Below are 17,482 nucleotides of genomic sequence, written 5' to 3' on the forward strand. Positions count from 1 at the left end.
TTGAATGGAATGATTTGAGGAATCTTTAAGCCAGAATCCGAAAACACAGTACATCCCTGTATAAAGTTTTCGCTAAAGGGCTCGACTGGGTACCAAAAACTAGCAATTACGAGTGATTGCGATTGTTTGTGAATGTCTGTACTGTAACTTGAGTCTAACACAGCTTCGGCGGGGTTTTTGTATAAAAAAAGTAACTATATATCGATATCGTCATTCGAAGGCTGTTTATTATTTCATAGTTTAATTAATCTGATACTAGAAAACTTTCGAAACACCTTTTAGAAACACTTAGCGCGACCACAGCTACTAAAAGTGATCCACTTGAGAACCATTATTCGTTTTCTAAACGTGCCGATGTGTGAACGGCTGCTGAAGAAGAAATCACTGACTAGTGAGTGACCATTTTCTGTAGGCGAGAACGTAATCGTGCCGCCGTAGATTCACTGTTTTACAAATTCATTCCATTTTTCACGTGCACTATTCTTAAAAAGCTGAGGCAGAAACAAGAGGAGAACCGTTACCTTAGTCCAATCCCATGTATCCAAGCATTCATTGCTATCAGTTTTAAATTAAGCATTCCTCCGCCACTGCTCATTTGCAAGTAGACTCTCTTAGCTGCGTCAAGCTGAAGTGCCCCCTCAGTTTGACGTGACAGTTCCGTAAAACAGCAGAAACTGCTGAATAATACAGCAATCGGTTTCACGTTCAAAGCAGATAAATCGTAAGCCACAATTACTATAATCACTCCGACATTACCAACCCGAATTTGAAGAGTAAAACGCGTTGAATTCCTCAAGAATTACAATATTAGATGCAGGAAGTACTGTAGTTTCATTTGAAAAGGGAAACTGGTACTTATATCTCTGCAATTAATATAAGTATGAAAAGAAACAACACATCATTTAATGAGGAACTCTTCACAATTCTTTATATCAAAACAGAGTTACGATATTTTAAATGGTTCATTAACAACTGAGGCGAAGAGATTAGCCTGTATCGAGATGAATGCCAAAGCATTCAGTGGTTTGCATTTCCTCTGAGCACATGTGTGTGTCGATTCCACTGGGGAAGGTGTTCAGAGCGCGAAGTTTGGGGATTCGTCCCGACTTAGTCTTCTGGTGGCTGCTTCGTCGTCCAGTTTTGATAGCTTCCACATCTGTGCTGTTGGTGGTGACACATGCATAGTCGCAGTACTTAAGATCAGCTATATGAAATGCGTAACTGGAAAGATGAGGGGATGTAACTCCAGGTGCTGTGACCAACTGGATATTACAAAAGCGATATTCTACAATGAATTCAGGGTTGTGAAGCAACACCATGTCCGGGTGTAAATCATTCAAATAAGTGAAACCTGCAAACCAACATTGATTTCCGTAAATGAAAGCGATTTCATAAAAGACTTTACATAATAAAGTGCAAAATTACTACCTCTCCATACGAAAGTACGAAAAATAATTAAAGTTGAATGTTAAAGAGTAGTTAATCGGTGCTCCGTTTCCAGTGTGTGTATATTTCGAAAAAAAAAAAAAGAACAGCAAAACAGGGTGGTACATAATTTTTGTTCCTGTGGGTAAATATGATACAGTTCTTGAATGCAGTGCTGCACTTTAGATCCGATTCCTTCCAATTCCTGGGTGCACGAATAGACTTTCAAAATTACTATTTGTCACAGAGGGCCGAGAACCAAGTCCCACTCATACTGTGTGTCAAAATCAGTATGTGGAGCATGCAAAGAGCACCAATGTTGCAGAAGACGGGGCACCACTCGTAACGCATTGCCACACTGAGACAATCAGTATATGAGGAGTGCAAACGGTACAGTATGACAGCAGCGAATATGTCATTCTGCGAGCCACATAATATGTTTTGATAACATGTAACATACGACTCAGCTGATTCATGGAATCCTAGCACTGTTGAAATGTATGGAGGCATTAAACTACTGACACCTCCGCCGTGGCGGCATTAATTCCAGCTTAAATAACTTTGTTTCAGAAGCCTCAGGATTGGTGTCAGGTCTTCAGAACTCTGATTCCGACAGAATCACAGTCTCGCTAGGGTTTTCGAATCATGGCGTGGTTTCTGCTACCTGTATCAGGACTTCGCCTCAGACTGCAGCCATCTGACTACGGTGGTAATTAGCTGTTGCAAGCTGCCACTACTGTTTGGTCACATCCTTGACTAATGGAAGATGCAGACAAGCTGTGTCTGCCCCTCGCGAAGGGCCATACCGAGTGACTGCAAAACTGTTTGAACTGGCTATATGCTGTGCTACTGATTGAGGTTCAGGCCTTCTGCCTTCACGAAACCTGCTGGCCACTATATGCTACTGGTACACGCGTAAGCGTTTGTTCGTCTCTGAGAGTGTTGAGGTGCGCGCACTCGCTGTTAGTGAGTCACTGTAGGCGTGCGCCTGTGGACTCACGATCTCGCTAACTGCACGACACTGCTGTTGGGTCCTGACCTGTGAAACACTCACAGCCTCCAGAGGGCTACGCCCAAAACCCTCACCATGCACGGGTGTGTGATTCAGTGTGACTTCTGCCAGACCAGAAAAGACAATCCATGTTGTAAAATCACTAATAACAAATATGTTTGTACACAACATTATTTAACTGATGCCTTCGGGCAATTGACAGCCACCCTAATGGGTTCCCAGGTCTCAACATGTTGCACCAGCAACACCACCACTTCACCTATAATCCTGAACTTCAGGAGTAACCAATGCAGTTGGCAGAAGTGGCCCTGAAATTGACAGTTTCTGATGTCGCCTTCAAAACTACCCATCTTGTAGTCGACACTTCACACAGTACAGGGTGGTCACTGAGAACCATTTTGTTTACCTTTTAATTGGCCTTTTTCATTGCATAATTCATTGGCTATAGTATATTACAGGGACGTTTATTTTAAGCTAAAGGTAACTCTTATACAGCCATGTGAACCTCCAGACCTGTCTGATTTTAGGGATAATAATGCCGCGAGTCTTTTTCACATTTGTCACGCGTGAATTTTGCAATCTTCCTGGGCACAAGATGCCATGCATGAAGGCTGTGCTAGTCATATGTTTCGCTAGTTGGTGTCATTTGGAATGAGACTATAGTGAATATAGATGGCCTGTGATACGCTGTAAGAACTAGAGTAACTTGTTTATTGTGTGCTCTGTAGAGTGAACGGCATGTTTACGTCCTTTTGTATTGTATACTTCTTTATTGTTTGGGCACTAGTAGAATACAAGATGCTGGCAGAAACATGCACAGTTAGTATGAGTGATTATGTTGCCACTATGACGGAGCAGAGAATTAGGTGAAAAGCCGTGCTTAAACAGAAAACTGTGGAATTAGAACATTACAAGAATCAGGCAGATGTACTGACTGCCGAGGAGCAACAAGTACTAGGGCAGCTCGAAGTTAAGACTATTCCGAGTGTACCCTCTCCTTCTAGCGAATCTGCATCGGAAAATTTGATAATGCCTATTTCCGGCAAGGCAACAGAGGATATAACTGTGTTTCTCAACGACGTTTTAGCTACAGCCAATCTGGGCGGTTCGTTTAACGGGACATGCCTTTGTATGGTCAATTTGTGGCTGGTTGAGAGACTAAGCTAAATGTTACTTACCATGGGGCCCTGTGGTACGCATGAATATTGAAACAATTAGCTGAGGTGTTATGACAGTAGTACTGTAAGTGGAAAAGTACGCACTTCTTTAGGGAGAAACTGAACACGTTCGCTCAAAAGCATAAGGAGACCATCAAATCATTCTCAGATGTGATCTGAGAGATCAATTTCCAAACATATAAGCTAACGTGGAACGAGGAAGGCAGTAGGGTGCTGCGCTTTGAAGCCAATTATAGAGCTCTTGACGCATTCTTGCACGAAATTATCACTGAAATGACACGTTGGGTAAGACTGCACGATCTTTCTTATTTGGCCGCTGCTATTAAGATCGCCATAAACTGCAAGAGATAGATATAGGGGTAAGGCATAGTAGTGATCATTGTGTTTTTACTTCAGTAATAAAATATCACCGCTGTGGACGTGGGGGCCATCTCCAAAAACATTGACGTCAGCCAGAGTGCTACGAGTGTGGACAAGTAGGTCCCAAAACAAAGGAGTGCAGTAGCAAGAAACGAGAAAATCGGTATCGGCAAAAGCGTTCGTTAAAAGCGTATGGGTCTGTATCAGCCTTCAGAAAGCATTCCCAATAAAATGTACTACTGCAAGATTAATTACAGAGATGGAATGCTGGTTGTGGAGCTTCGTTGGTGGCAAGGAACATCTGTTTTTAATATCAAGTTACCTTCCATTAGGAATGTGGATGCACTCGGTGACTGTGACACGACTTTCAAAACGGAGCACAGCAGTCAGTCGTCCTTTTCTTACAGGTTTTATGAAGCAAGTCTAGATTTCGGATAGTGCCTAGCCGTGCACTGTATCATAGTATCAATGAATGTCCTAGTACGTCAGTCCGCTGTTCGGGGTTCTGTCACAGTTCGTACTTATAATAAATGCCGTGGCCGATGTATCGCCTGTTGCCCAAGACCTTTTGCGTAAAAAGAGACTAGGATCTCCACGTTACAGGTAGCATAGAGTTGGCGATAATGAAATAAATTAATTGAAGAAAATACTGTCCAAGTTTAACATTGGGGCTAAGAGTTTCTACGAGCATATAGATGTGTTACCATAGGTTGTTGAACGATATTCTGCAATTCTCGGGCTGACTGAACCACTGAACTTACTAAACATTATGCTAAAATCGATTTTGACAACATACAGTAGAGCATGGAAGCACTTTGTTTCCATTGGGTAATACCACCACAAGCGAGGCAATTTCACAAGGCAAAACCAATCATGAAGGTGTTGTCATGTATTCACCACGGTCACAAGCATACCATCAGTGACTCTACGTTACATGACAAAGTTGGTCATCTGCAGGGCAGTGAAAAGCAAGGTATGGAAGCACTACTGTTACATTTTAAGGAGTTGTTTAATGTACAGAATCCATTATCCTTTTCCTTTGTTACCCAACATGACATACCAGCAAGATATAAAGCTCCAGTTTAGGATAAACAGTACCATATAATAAAGTGTTTACAATCACTTATGGAAGAGTTCATTGACCACATCTGATAGAGGGCATTATAGAACCCAGTGATAGTCCCTCTGGGGAACCTAAGGTCCTGGTCCTGAAAAACGCGACAAATAGCGTAATAGAATATAGCTTTTGATTCAACTACAAGTACCTGAATGCTCAAACCATCACCAAAACCTATCCATTACCAAATACCACAGAAACAACTGATAACTTAGCCTGAAGCAAATATCTCTACACAATGGTTCAGGAGAGTGGCTACCATCAGACAGAGATAGTACCAGGAACAGACCTAAAACAGCGTTTACAATCCCATGGGGGCATTTTCAGTACCACAGGATACTATTTGGACTTAAAAATGAACCAGTCACATTGGAAAAATTGTTAGATGGGTCTTTGCATGACCTAAAACGTAGAACATTTATGTATAGCTTGATGATATTAAAATATTTTCAGAAAAAATGAACAAACATGTAAAACGGTTGGAGGAATTATTTAGTATTCTAGCAGCCTACGTGTAGTGTGTCTTATGCTAAGTATTGGTAAATTTAATTTTGGACAGTCATGTACTTGCGTCCATGTTACTAGTGTAGAGGGTTTATGAGCCAATCCCTGTTTAATATTGACAACCCATCAAATAATGAAAAAGCTACAGTATTTTCTAGCCCTCTGTACTATTAGTGAAAATTTGTCATAAACTCCGCATAAATTGCTCAACCATTAAAGGGTTGGCAGAATGCGAATGTGACTTTCAGGCATTGAAAAACGCATTAACCAGAGATACAGTGTTGGGTGTTTCCAGATTTTGATACAGATTTCATCTTTCCCATGATGCCAGAAATAGTGTGCTTACATATGAAGTGTGAGACTGACTGAGACAGTGCAGGCAGCTGACACAAATTGTCAGATGTTCAGGTCATACTTCAGTTTATAGCATATGAAGGCTTATTCTGCAAATTAACAAAATATGGACCACACTTTGTGAATCCATTGTCACTGAGGAATGAAGTATCAATAGCCATATAATCATGTGGTGTTCAATCTTGGTGGATGAAGAGTGACAGATAGGAAAGTAACACAAAAATTATAGTGACATACTAGAAATACTAATGTGAATCAGTATGTTTGACACTTCATACCATGTGCACAGTAGGCTAATCCAAGCCACAATAGAATTTCACTTCTTAGGTTGCCAGAGACTGTAAAACCATTTGAAACGATCAGGCTCGATGTTTTAGGTCCATTTAAGACAACCCCAGCTGGCAATTAGTTAATATTACCGGTGGTTGTTGAGCATTTTCCGTGGTACATTTCTATGATAGCAATTCCTGACCACCAGGCTGCTGTGGTTGCTAATTAATAAATGTCTCCTTAAATTTGGCCTACCATTGAACTGAGAATAAGTGGTAGGAAGCTACTTGCGAAGTTTACTCACCACACCAATGCCTTCCATAGCAAAGATAACTGTGCTGAAGAAGAGCGGGATCTGAGCAGGAGAGGCCAGCATGGAGCGGTCGTGGTCAGTCGGTGGCAGGTCCGTGAAGATGTAAGCTAAAGTGATGCCGAAGCTCACCACGATGAATCCGTTGGCCATCAATGAGAAGGGCACCAGCCAGCGTAGCTGCCGCACCAGGCCGATGGCCATCAACAGCGGCATTGCCATTGCCATGTAGAGCCGCACATCCTTCTCCTGCCACAGGTGGTCCCCCACCTGTCGACAAGACCAAAGCATCTCTTGTGATATAAACATTACAGACATGTTCTGAAACTTACTCTGCGATGTGTGCTGTTATGTTTTGATGCTGGCCATTGAAGCACAGTACTAGGGGAATTTGTTCTGTTATGTTTCGATGGTAACCATAGAAGCACAGTAGCTGGGGAATTTGTGGTCATTGTGGGAATCTGTCTAATGGATTCGTTATTTGTTGCCATCGCACTCGCTCATTGAGGGGTATGTAGCACGAATCAGCAAAATTACTGTATGTCACATCTCATGTGAGACGAAAGTGAAGCAGTGGGCCTAGGAGTGTGGCAGAAAACCTGTTACCCTGACATGTACACTGAAGCGCCAAAGAAACTGGTATAGGCACATGCATTCAACTACAGAGCTATTTAAACTGGCAGAATACGGCGCTGCGGTCGGCAACGCCTATATAAGATCTACAAGCGTCTGGTGCAGTTGTTAGATCGGGTACAGCTGCTACAGTGGCAGGTTATCAAGATTTAAGTGGACTGAAAGTGATGTTATAGCTGGTGCACAACTGATGGGACACAGTATCTGCAAGGTAGCGATGAAGTGGGGATTTTACCATTTTACCATAAATATCAGGAATCCGGTGAAACATCAAATCTCTGACATTGCTGAAGCTGGAAAAAGATCCTGCACAATGGGACCAACGATGACTGAAGAGAATCGTTCAGCGAGACAGAAGTGCAACCCTTCTGTAAATTGCTGCAGATTGCCCTTCAACAAGGGTCAGTGGCAAACCATTCAATGAAACATCATCGATATGGGCTTTCAGACCTGATAGACCACTAGTGTACCCTTCATGACTGCACGATACAAAGTTTTGAGCCTCACCTGGGCCTTTCAACACTGTTGCTGACTGGAAACATGTTGCCTGGTTGGACGAGTCTCGTTTCAAATTGTATCGAGCAGATGGACGTATACAGTTATGTAGACAACCTTATGAATCCATGGACCCTGCATGTCAACAGGGGACTGTTAAAGCTTGTGGAGGCTTCTTAATGGTGTGGGGCATGTGCATTTGGAGTAGTATAGGACCCCAGATACGTCTAGATACGACTCTGACAGGTGACATCAACTCGTACATAAACATCCTGTCTGATCATTTCCATCCATTCATGTCTGTTGCGCATTTCGATGGACTTGGACGATTCCAGCAGGACAATGCGACACCCCACACGTCCAAATTGCCACAGAGTGGCCCCCGAATTCTCTCCTGAGTTTAAACGCTTTCGCTGGCCACCAGACTCTCCAGATATGAACATTACTGAGCAAATCTGGGATGCTTTGGAACATGCTGTTCAGAAGAGCTTTCCACCCACTCGTAGTCTTACGGATTCATGGACAGCCCTGCAGAAATCATGGACTCAATTCCCTACAGCACTACTTCAGACACTAATCGACTCCATGCCACATCGATTGCGACGTGAACATGGTTGCCCTACACGATATTAGTTGTACCAGTTGCTTTGGCTCTTCAGTGTAGTTAGTGCTGCCCAGTGTAAAATAAAAGATTCTGCTGCAGGACATTAAATCCCAGTTGTTGGAAGCCACAATATCTGATTAAAAATACCTGGACATCGATATAATGTGTTATTGACCAGTAAATATGCATACAGGTGGCCTTGCCAATACAAAATGATTTGGTGAGTATTGTGTTGTTGGTAGAGAAGCAGTAACAGCGGAATATGGCAGTCTGATGTGCTCAGTGAGTTCGATGTGGACTAAACAGATTAATCAGGGATGTCCGAACCCCACTAAAACTGCCCAAGTCGACTGTTGGCGGTGTGATAGTAAAGCAAACAGTCCAAAAACATCCACAGCTAAAGCAAGGCCACTCATTCCTCATGTACTGACGGACAGGGGCTTGTATTGCTGATGGTTGTTGTAAAATTTCATGGCAAAGCAGCGGATTGAGTCGAAATCAGTACCAGCAGTCAAGCTAGGACAATTACTGTGTGTAGGAAGTGAAGAAATAATGGGGTGCAATGGTCGAGCAACTTCTCATAAACCACACATTGCTGTAGGAAATGCTAAGTCACACATCGGGTTGCATGAAGAGCAACGCCACTGGACAATGGATGACTGGAACTGAGTCATTTTGAGTGATGAATCACTCTGTACCCTTGGGATAACTGATAGAAGCATTTGGATTAGGTGGATGCCTGGAGTATTTTATCATGTGTAATTGTAATGTTGAAGTACAGAGGAGGTGGTGTTACGGTAGGGGTGTGTGGTGTTTTTTATGGAAGGATTTAACATGGTTCGCAGCATTGTGTAGTGGCACAGTTCAGAGATGATGATGACTGTCTATATTAACATGTCAATGCAATCTATCATAAAGCAGGCTCTGTCAGGTAATCGTCTGTGGATATTAGCAATCCTGGAATAGACTGGAGTCCCGACATGACCCAATGGAACACCTTTGGTATGAGCTATAATGACGACCCCAGCTTCCAACATCACAGCTGTCTCTCGTTTCGGCTCTTGGGAAAGAATGGGCTGCTGTTCCTCCACAGATATTCAGACACCTCATTGAAAATATCCCCAGCAGAGATCAAGCCATCATAAAGGCTAAAGAAGGACACACTTCATACAAATGTCCACTAATATGTGTCTGGATACTTTTGATCAGACAGTCTACATCTTATAGCTGCACATCGCCTAAACATACATACGTATGTATAGAGTTGTGACTGTTAAAGTAAATCCTCCAAGATGCATATCATCACAAAATACAAATACATAGAGTAAAAAATGGAGAAAGCCAAATTTGGCCAGCAACAGTATCACCACCATCATGTTTGTTTTACATCATGCTACTCCTACCAAACGTGGGCCCCCAGATGACAGTACTTACACTTCCCCCGCCATCTACACTCCGTGTTACTAGCAACATCAGACAGCACAAATGCTGCACCAAGCTGATGGACGCCAACTGGACCATGTCAAACTTTTCGGCACACATAAGCGGATATTCTGTTTGTACTAAAAGTGGTACCATAAATGTCGAATATTCACGAGAAAAGATATCTGTAGTACTAAACTACCAGTGACATTATTCTAATGGATGCCGATGTGGTGACCAGACGTAGGACTATCACCAATGTAACCTACAGTCATATGGCCATATTTCATTGCAAGTGAATCCTCATCGGTTAATGCATGTGCAGTAACTGACAGAACACTTAAAGTAAGTTGTCAATGACACCAGTCACCAGCTACCATCCCATACGAGCAACGCCACAAACTTTTCTTAACGAAAGTACTTCTCACCTGCCAATACACCCAATTAACTGACACCTAGAATCAGAGGTACCAGCGATGCCAGACACCACAAGTGGAACATTGACCTTACTGAGACACCACCACCTTTGTTATGTACTCCCCACTTTACATTGTCACCACAAGTGGTCCAGGGCTGTTCGAACCACCCACAGGAACTGATAACTTCTGACAACTGTATCAATAGCCACTGACAGATCACGTATCCCATGAGATAATGTCTTTCAGGGCAGGGATCATTATAGCTGGTTTTGCTGTACAATATGCTCTGATTCCACGCGATCCTTCACCCACATCAGCAGTATCTCTCGTCTGTTTTTCCGCCATCACGGTATCAGTTAATTTTCGCAATCTGCTCTAGCGTCTATGCTTAAGACTAAAGCTTTTTTGGCGTTTGTAGACGTTAATACGAACATTTTCGTCAGATACATTATGCTGACAGTTTGGAGACATGTACTACAATTACCAACCATTCTAAACCAGTGCTCCATTTTCACAACAGACACGATATGTTCAATTTAGGATGTTCACCTTATTGCATGGCCGAGGGATTTCAGCTCATGATGTATATGTGGAAAACGTACCACCCCAGCTGTATCTTGAGAATGTCTTCATTCTATCACACCATCCTAAATGCCCACTACTGATAAGAGTATTTTATTTTCTTGGCGCATTTACTGTGGGGTCCTTTTCACTTTCAAAAGTGCGCTAACTTTTCATCAGGGGTCTATACTCGACTCAATGTCGTTGGAGACAACACAGTGTCGAGTATAGAGCCCTGATGAAAGCTCGCCCACGTGTGGTAGTAACAACGATTCCACAGTAAATGCGCCAAGAAAATAAAATACTCTTATCAGTAGTGGGGATTGAGGATGGTGTGACAGAATGAAGGCATTCTCAAGATACAACTGTGGTGGTACGTTTTCTCATACATAAGAGTTCCAAACCTACCAAAAATCCCGTTCCACCTGGCAGAGACGCCATCTGATTTTTGTTTCAGATCTTCTACCTGCAGAAACGTTTCCCTTTTACGTCCCTTTTCAATCTAGGAAACGGGGAAACTGTGACATGACCCTGGATCCAAAGATTATCATGAGTGTGCAACAGTAGTCATTTTGTGTCTGCTCAAAACATAATCTAATTGTCGTGTGATTGGGAGCGTTGTTGAGTTGGAGAGTCAATGCTTTTATCGTCACAATAGCATGCTGGTTCTTCCATTTAGCGTCCGCCATCGTCGAATCAACAACATGTCTTATCATCAAACGTGCTAGAAATCTAGTATTGTGCTAGCTCCAGGGTGAGTATACGAAATGCCAGTAAAATTAAATCAAAAAATGTCATTGATAGCCAAAAATGTTTCCAGCGTTAATTATAGCGCTTAGTCCCTCTTTGTGCACAGTCACTTGTAATAGAAGTAAAAAATTTCCCGACTCGGGGTTAGACACATTAGAGTCAGTGATAAAAACTGTGAACTCCAGTCGTGGAGACATTACCACGGATACCGTGGAGAGAGTGAGCCGCCTTGTAGTTAATACGGCAGCAGCCAGCCATATACGCACCTGCTTGACAGAGGTGGCGATGAACACAACGTAGACGACGCTCGTGCTGTAGTAGGTAGCCAGCAGGGTGCCGTTCGTGATCCTCCTGAAACACAAGGGTCCAGGAATGTGGAGCAAAAATCTCTAAAAATCATAATATCTACTCTAAGTTAAGCTCCAGAGCATTGCTGAAAAGTATTTTTATCCAGGTTCTGGTCCAGAGTCGTAACCCCCAGCAGATAAACTTCCCTTCAGCATTAGATGCTAAGCGGGCAACATAAACACCCAGGCGCAGTCCATCCGCGAGAAAATTCTAGCGGCTGTCTGCAGATGCCGCTAGCAGCGCGGGGCTAGTTTTCAAGTTACTCATTCCGAGACACAAATAGTGCCGAGACGTGGTATCACCGCGCACAGCTACGTATGTAGCGCTGCACGATTTAACCGATACTGTGACGTCGAGGGTTTGTCTGAGAAAGTCTTCTAGAGGGTGCTCCAAAGTTTCAGTTCGAGTCGCTGCGACAACTCCGAACAATACCGCTCACCGGTCCAAAGTGGATCTGAAGATCTTCGACAGTGCCTAAGCTGCCTAGAGTATTGTTTAGTGCACCAACTGGTCTTAGGCTCAGAGCAGGACTGTCGCAGACTAGGAATATTATACACACATCAAAAAAGGATTTGCATCACCCCGATTTCCAAAACTCTTGAAGACAGACGCTGACTTTGGATATTCTATCACACACACACTATCTTTGACAGTTCAGAGATGTCACTAAACTCGCCCAAAGATGTAAACAACCGTGCACGAGCAGCTCCTATTAGACGGAGGGGGTCCGACAGCCGATCAGTTCCAGTCATTCCACCAGGAAGAAGGTACACGGCTCGTGTTGTTTGTAGTTCAACCATGCGCAGACGGTCAATATCGCAGTTCGATTGCGTCCGCATTGTTACTTTGTGCTAGGAAGAGCTCTCAACAAGGGAAGTGTCCAGGCGTCTCGGAGTGAACCAAAACGATGTTTTTCGGACATTGACTGACAGAGAGACAGGAACTGTCGATGACACGCCTCGTTCAGTCCGCCGAAGGACTACTACTGCACTGGATGATCGCTACCTACGGATTTGGCTCTGAGGAACCCTGACAGCAACGCCACCATGTTGAATATTGCTTTTCGTGCAGTCACAGGACGTCGAGTTACGATTCAAACTGTGCGCAATACGCTGCATGATGCGCAACTTCACTCCCGATTCCACGACGAGGTCTACCTTTGCAACCTCGACACCATGCAGCACGGTTCAGATGGGTCTAACAACAAGCCGAATGAACCGCTCAAGACTGGCATCACGTTCCCTTCACCGATGAGTGTCGCATATTCCTTCAACCAGACAATTGTCGGAGACGTGTTTGGAGGAAACCCGGTCAGGCTGAACGCTTTGGACACACTGTCGGCGAGTGCAGTAAGGTGGAGGTTCTCTGCTGTTTTGAAGTGGCATTATGTGGGGCCGACATAACGCCGCAGGTGGTCACGGAGGGCGCCGTAACGGCTGTACGATACCTGAATGCCATCCTTCGTCCGATAGTGCAACCATATTGGCAGCATATTGGCGAGGCATTCGGCTTCTCGGATGCAATTCGTGCCCCCATCGTGCACATCTTGTGAATGACTTCCTTCAGGATAACGATATCGCTCGATTAGAGTGGCCAGCATGTTCTCCATGAACCCTACTGAACTTGCCTGGGATAGATTGAAAAGGGCTGTTTCTGGACGACGTGACCTACCAACCACTATGAGGGATCTACGCTGAATCGCCGTTGATGAGTGGGACAATCTGGACCAACAGTGCCTTGATGGCCTTGTGCATAGTATGCCACGAAGAATACAGGCATGCATCAATGCAAGAGAACGTGTTACTGGGTATTAGAGGTACCGGTGTGTACAGCAGTCTGGACCACCACCTCTGAAGGTCTCGCTGTATGGTGGTACAACATGCAATATGTGGTTTTCATGTGCAATAAAAAGGGCGGAAATGATGTTTATGTTGATCACTATTCCAATTATAGGTAGAGGTTTCGGAACTCTCGGAACCAAGGTGATGCAAAACTTTTTTGATGTGTGTACAAAGTTCTGTTGAAGTTTGTGCCTCATTCAATAAATGTGTGATGTGCTTGGAATAGCGCCCATGTTTATATTGACATCAGCGGCACCTCACTGTTTTTTGTCAGCATCCTACGTTGACGATGGAGAACAGCAAAAGCAACATGTATCACCAAAACGATACTGAGGCACTTTATTTTGCTGCAATTTTTAGCCTTAAATGGTGTATAACTCATGATGATTACTGAAACCTGTGTTATATACTAAATGATATCGTGAAATCTACCACGGCCACCGTGTGTCTTTCATATGGGTTGTCAGGTGAATTTCAACAGGTGTTCCGGCAAATATTTGTAGTTTCGTTTTTGCAATATGTAGATGTACTCAGCCCAAGTAAGTCCTGCTCATCAAGACTTTTGTACGACGTCCAGAGCCGACGGAAATGTTGTCGGGGCTCATTTTGAAGCAGGACTGATCACTGAATACAATTCTAGGCCAGTCTATGAGATTACAGACCTAAAACATGTATGGAGGCGCCCCCGACGGTGGTGGGATACCAACCTGACTGTCGCCCATCACACGACCCGACAACCAGGAGTGATGTCCTGGGTTGACACTTCATTTCACAGCAGGACCCCTTGGTAGTCATTCGCGGCGTCCTTACAGCACAGCGGTACGTCAGTTATATTTTATGCCCAGTTTGGTGCCCATCATTGCAAACCATACTGGGCTGAAATTTCAGCAAGATAATGTCTGCCGGCACACGGCGAGAACTTCTACTGCTTGTCTTCCCACTTGCCAAACGCTACCTTTTCCAGCGAGGTCGCCTAATCTCTCGCCAATTGTGAACGTTCGGATCACCATGCGCAGGGCCCTCAGAGCAGCTCGTCATTTTGGCGATCTAACGAGCCAGTTGGACAGAATTTGGTACGATAACTCCTTGCATACCCTTCAGATGTGGACCAACACGTAATTGATTTGTTCAGTTTGTGAAGCTCTATTTTCGGATAATTCCTTCTTGGTGCTTCGCTTTCTGGTTTTTTCTCTTTTCTTTTTGGGAAGGAACACCTTGATTGGGAGGTCGCAAATTCAATAATCTTTAATAGGGCTCACTTCAGAATTTTGTGTTAATAATTGTGACAGGAAAAGCATTAGCTGCCAACGACTCACCATGTGCGTCAGGAGGGCGACAGAAAATGAGTTTCCAGGAGGTGCAGAGGTGAACCTTCTATGGGATGTATGAATTACAAAATAGACATCGTCGACATTCATTAAATGTTCAAAACAAATCTTTAATTGGCACCATGAACATCGAATGAAAATTGGCCCGGCACGGTGATCGCAAAGGTTCGTATCCTGAAGATCGAAGGCAAACTCCTTGGGAGTTACAAGCTGTACAGGACGTTCATTTAAGTATCCACTCTTAAGGACAGCATATAAAATCAAATTGTGATAATGGAGTGATGAGAATTACTGGAATGTGATGACATGCAACCCAATACGAAACAGCATTTCGTGGAGCTTATTATGAAACTGGTTACTCTTTAACGCGTACCTGCATGGAAAAAAAAAACAAAAAAAAACGAAAGAACTTCCAGAGGCTGAATTTATCTAGTGGTTCCAGGAGGTATGAAATGCAACGTCACACACTTTTCAGGAGGGATAGCTTACTCTAAAGGAGTATGATTTTTATACGCAGACCAGGAACCAAAGAAAAGCAAGCTATTTTTATCACCGAATTCGTCAAAAGCAGTACTCATACCGTAGTTGTATATGCCCATTTTCCCACTTTGGGCAGAGTACATCCAACTTCTAGCAGCACGATAAATAACCTTCCACGCAATTTACTATCAAGGTTAACAATCGGAATAATTGTATATGAATGCTTTAAGGCATTGATGTTAGCAGATAATGATACAATTCTCTTGGTACCTTTCATATGCGTTTCCTCTTCATACTACGATACGTCGGAAACAAATTCCTTACTGTTCGTTGGGATAAGGTTTTTTTTATTTCATCTACAAATTTTCTGGGCGATTCCACAGTTTGCTGTGCATCGTCAAGTTGACGCTTGGCTTGAAATTTCGTTGATTTACGTATTCCAATTCTGCAGCACTGTTTGAAGTTATGCAACCATCCGCTGCTTCCCTTGAAATCACTTGTAATCTATATCGCGCGCAGTTTGATGTGGATAACGTAGTTGGCCACGATCATGGATATTCTGCAAGTTGTATCCAGTGTCCTTGAAACGCGGAAACACCAGTTTTTGTAACAAATGCACCTTGTCCTCCCTCGAATATATATACTTTTTCTTATACACTTCACTGTCATATTGCTAGGACTTATTCGAAATCTGTTCGTTTCTTTACTATGCCATGGACGATCTTCCGTGTACGTAATTATGTTTAGTATCTGCTCCTTGGACAAGGACTCTTCTTTACTACTTTTCACTAGAGACAGGATTTGTTGCTCCCTGTCCGACAAGGATGACGGCATGGCTCGACGCATATGTCAGTATCAAGTTTACTTGTTAAGCACGTATCTTCATCATTGTACTCCTCATGTACATTGTCCACACAGTCGAGCGTATACGACACCACACATTCCACTGACTCATCTTGAAGAAACGGTGGTATTTCGTTTGCCACTTCTTTCTCACTCTGCGAAATTCTGTGGGTTCCTTCCTGACTGTATGTCAACTCCGGCAACCGTTGTTGTATATACAATGCAATGTTTGCTGTATTTATCGTTGTCATTGCTCTGCTTTGTATCGACACCAATAGCACTGTAGCACTGTTGTGAGTTACTCGTCGACTAAACAATTCCACTACGATCCGTAGTCTCATGCTATGCTCGCCATTGGATACCTCCAGTCTCACCCCTGTTGCTATTAGCTGCCAATATTATGGTTTTTAGGTAGGCAATATGTGGGGCGTCAAATGCCATAAACATCACGGGCCCTTTGTGACTTCCCACTCAAGGGGTTCCTTGTTAGTGTGTATACATACTGGCTGCATCCGAAGATGCGGGTAGTAGTCTCGAAATCGGTCACGACGCAAAGAACATGCTTGCGGTCAGTGGCGAATTTGTTCCTAATCTCAACTCAAAATTTAATTTCTTTCGTAATTCTTGTTTTAAAAAGCCTTTTATGTTATCATTAGTGTATAGGTAATGTTTCACAATGCCAATGTACCTTTTGGTGGGAGTGTTGCTGTTGAATGGGAATATTTGTGTAGAGCTACCGAGGACTGGGAGATGGAAATGTGTGCTCGAGAAGGAATGAACTATTTAAATAAATATTTTCGATAATTCGTGAATGGTGCTTTGCCGTTGCTTTGATTTGTAGCAACACCACTTGCACAGTAGCACTGTTGTGAGCTGCTCGTCGACTAAATAGTTCGACTATGTTCGGTACTTTCATGCAGTGCTAATGACCAGAAAGTACCAAAATGAATTCTTACTCTGCAGTGAAGTGTGCGCCGGTATGAAACTTCCTGGCAGACTGCATACTTTTAATCTTCTCGGAAGACCAGGAAGTTATTCGCATCTGGAAATCTCTGTCAGAAAAATGATTGGATTCTGCTGACATTCATTAATCATGTAGAAGTGTACGTAAATTATAGCGAATAGTATGGTCCTGTGTTACGAGGGCTATTCGGAAAGCAACATCAGATACCTCGCGAAATGGAAACCAAAATAAAAATAAAAAAATGTTTTATTTGCAACATTTAGC

At 43.3% G+C, this 17,482-nt stretch overlaps 1 protein-coding gene across 2 annotated transcripts in view; it reads right to left on the reverse strand.

The window, feature by feature from the left end:
• Nucleotides 1-17,482, reverse strand: part of LOC126473965 (proton-coupled amino acid transporter-like protein pathetic) — a 442,265-nt gene that overhangs the window by 46,022 nt on the left and 378,761 nt on the right. For both annotated transcript variants that reach the window (XM_050101338.1, XM_050101340.1), the window contains exons 6-7: nt 11,681-11,765; nt 6,525-6,800 (exon numbers count right to left, since the gene is read on the reverse strand). In XM_050101338.1, coding sequence (XP_049957295.1) covers nt 6,525-6,800; nt 11,681-11,765 — 361 coding nt within the window. The remainder of the gene's footprint in view (nt 1-6,524; nt 6,801-11,680; nt 11,766-17,482) is intronic.

The sequence above is a fragment of the Schistocerca serialis genome, chromosome 4 (genome assembly GCF_023864345.2).
Source record: "Schistocerca serialis cubense isolate TAMUIC-IGC-003099 chromosome 4, iqSchSeri2.2, whole genome shotgun sequence".
Classification (NCBI taxonomy): domain Eukaryota; kingdom Metazoa; phylum Arthropoda; class Insecta; order Orthoptera; family Acrididae; genus Schistocerca; species Schistocerca serialis.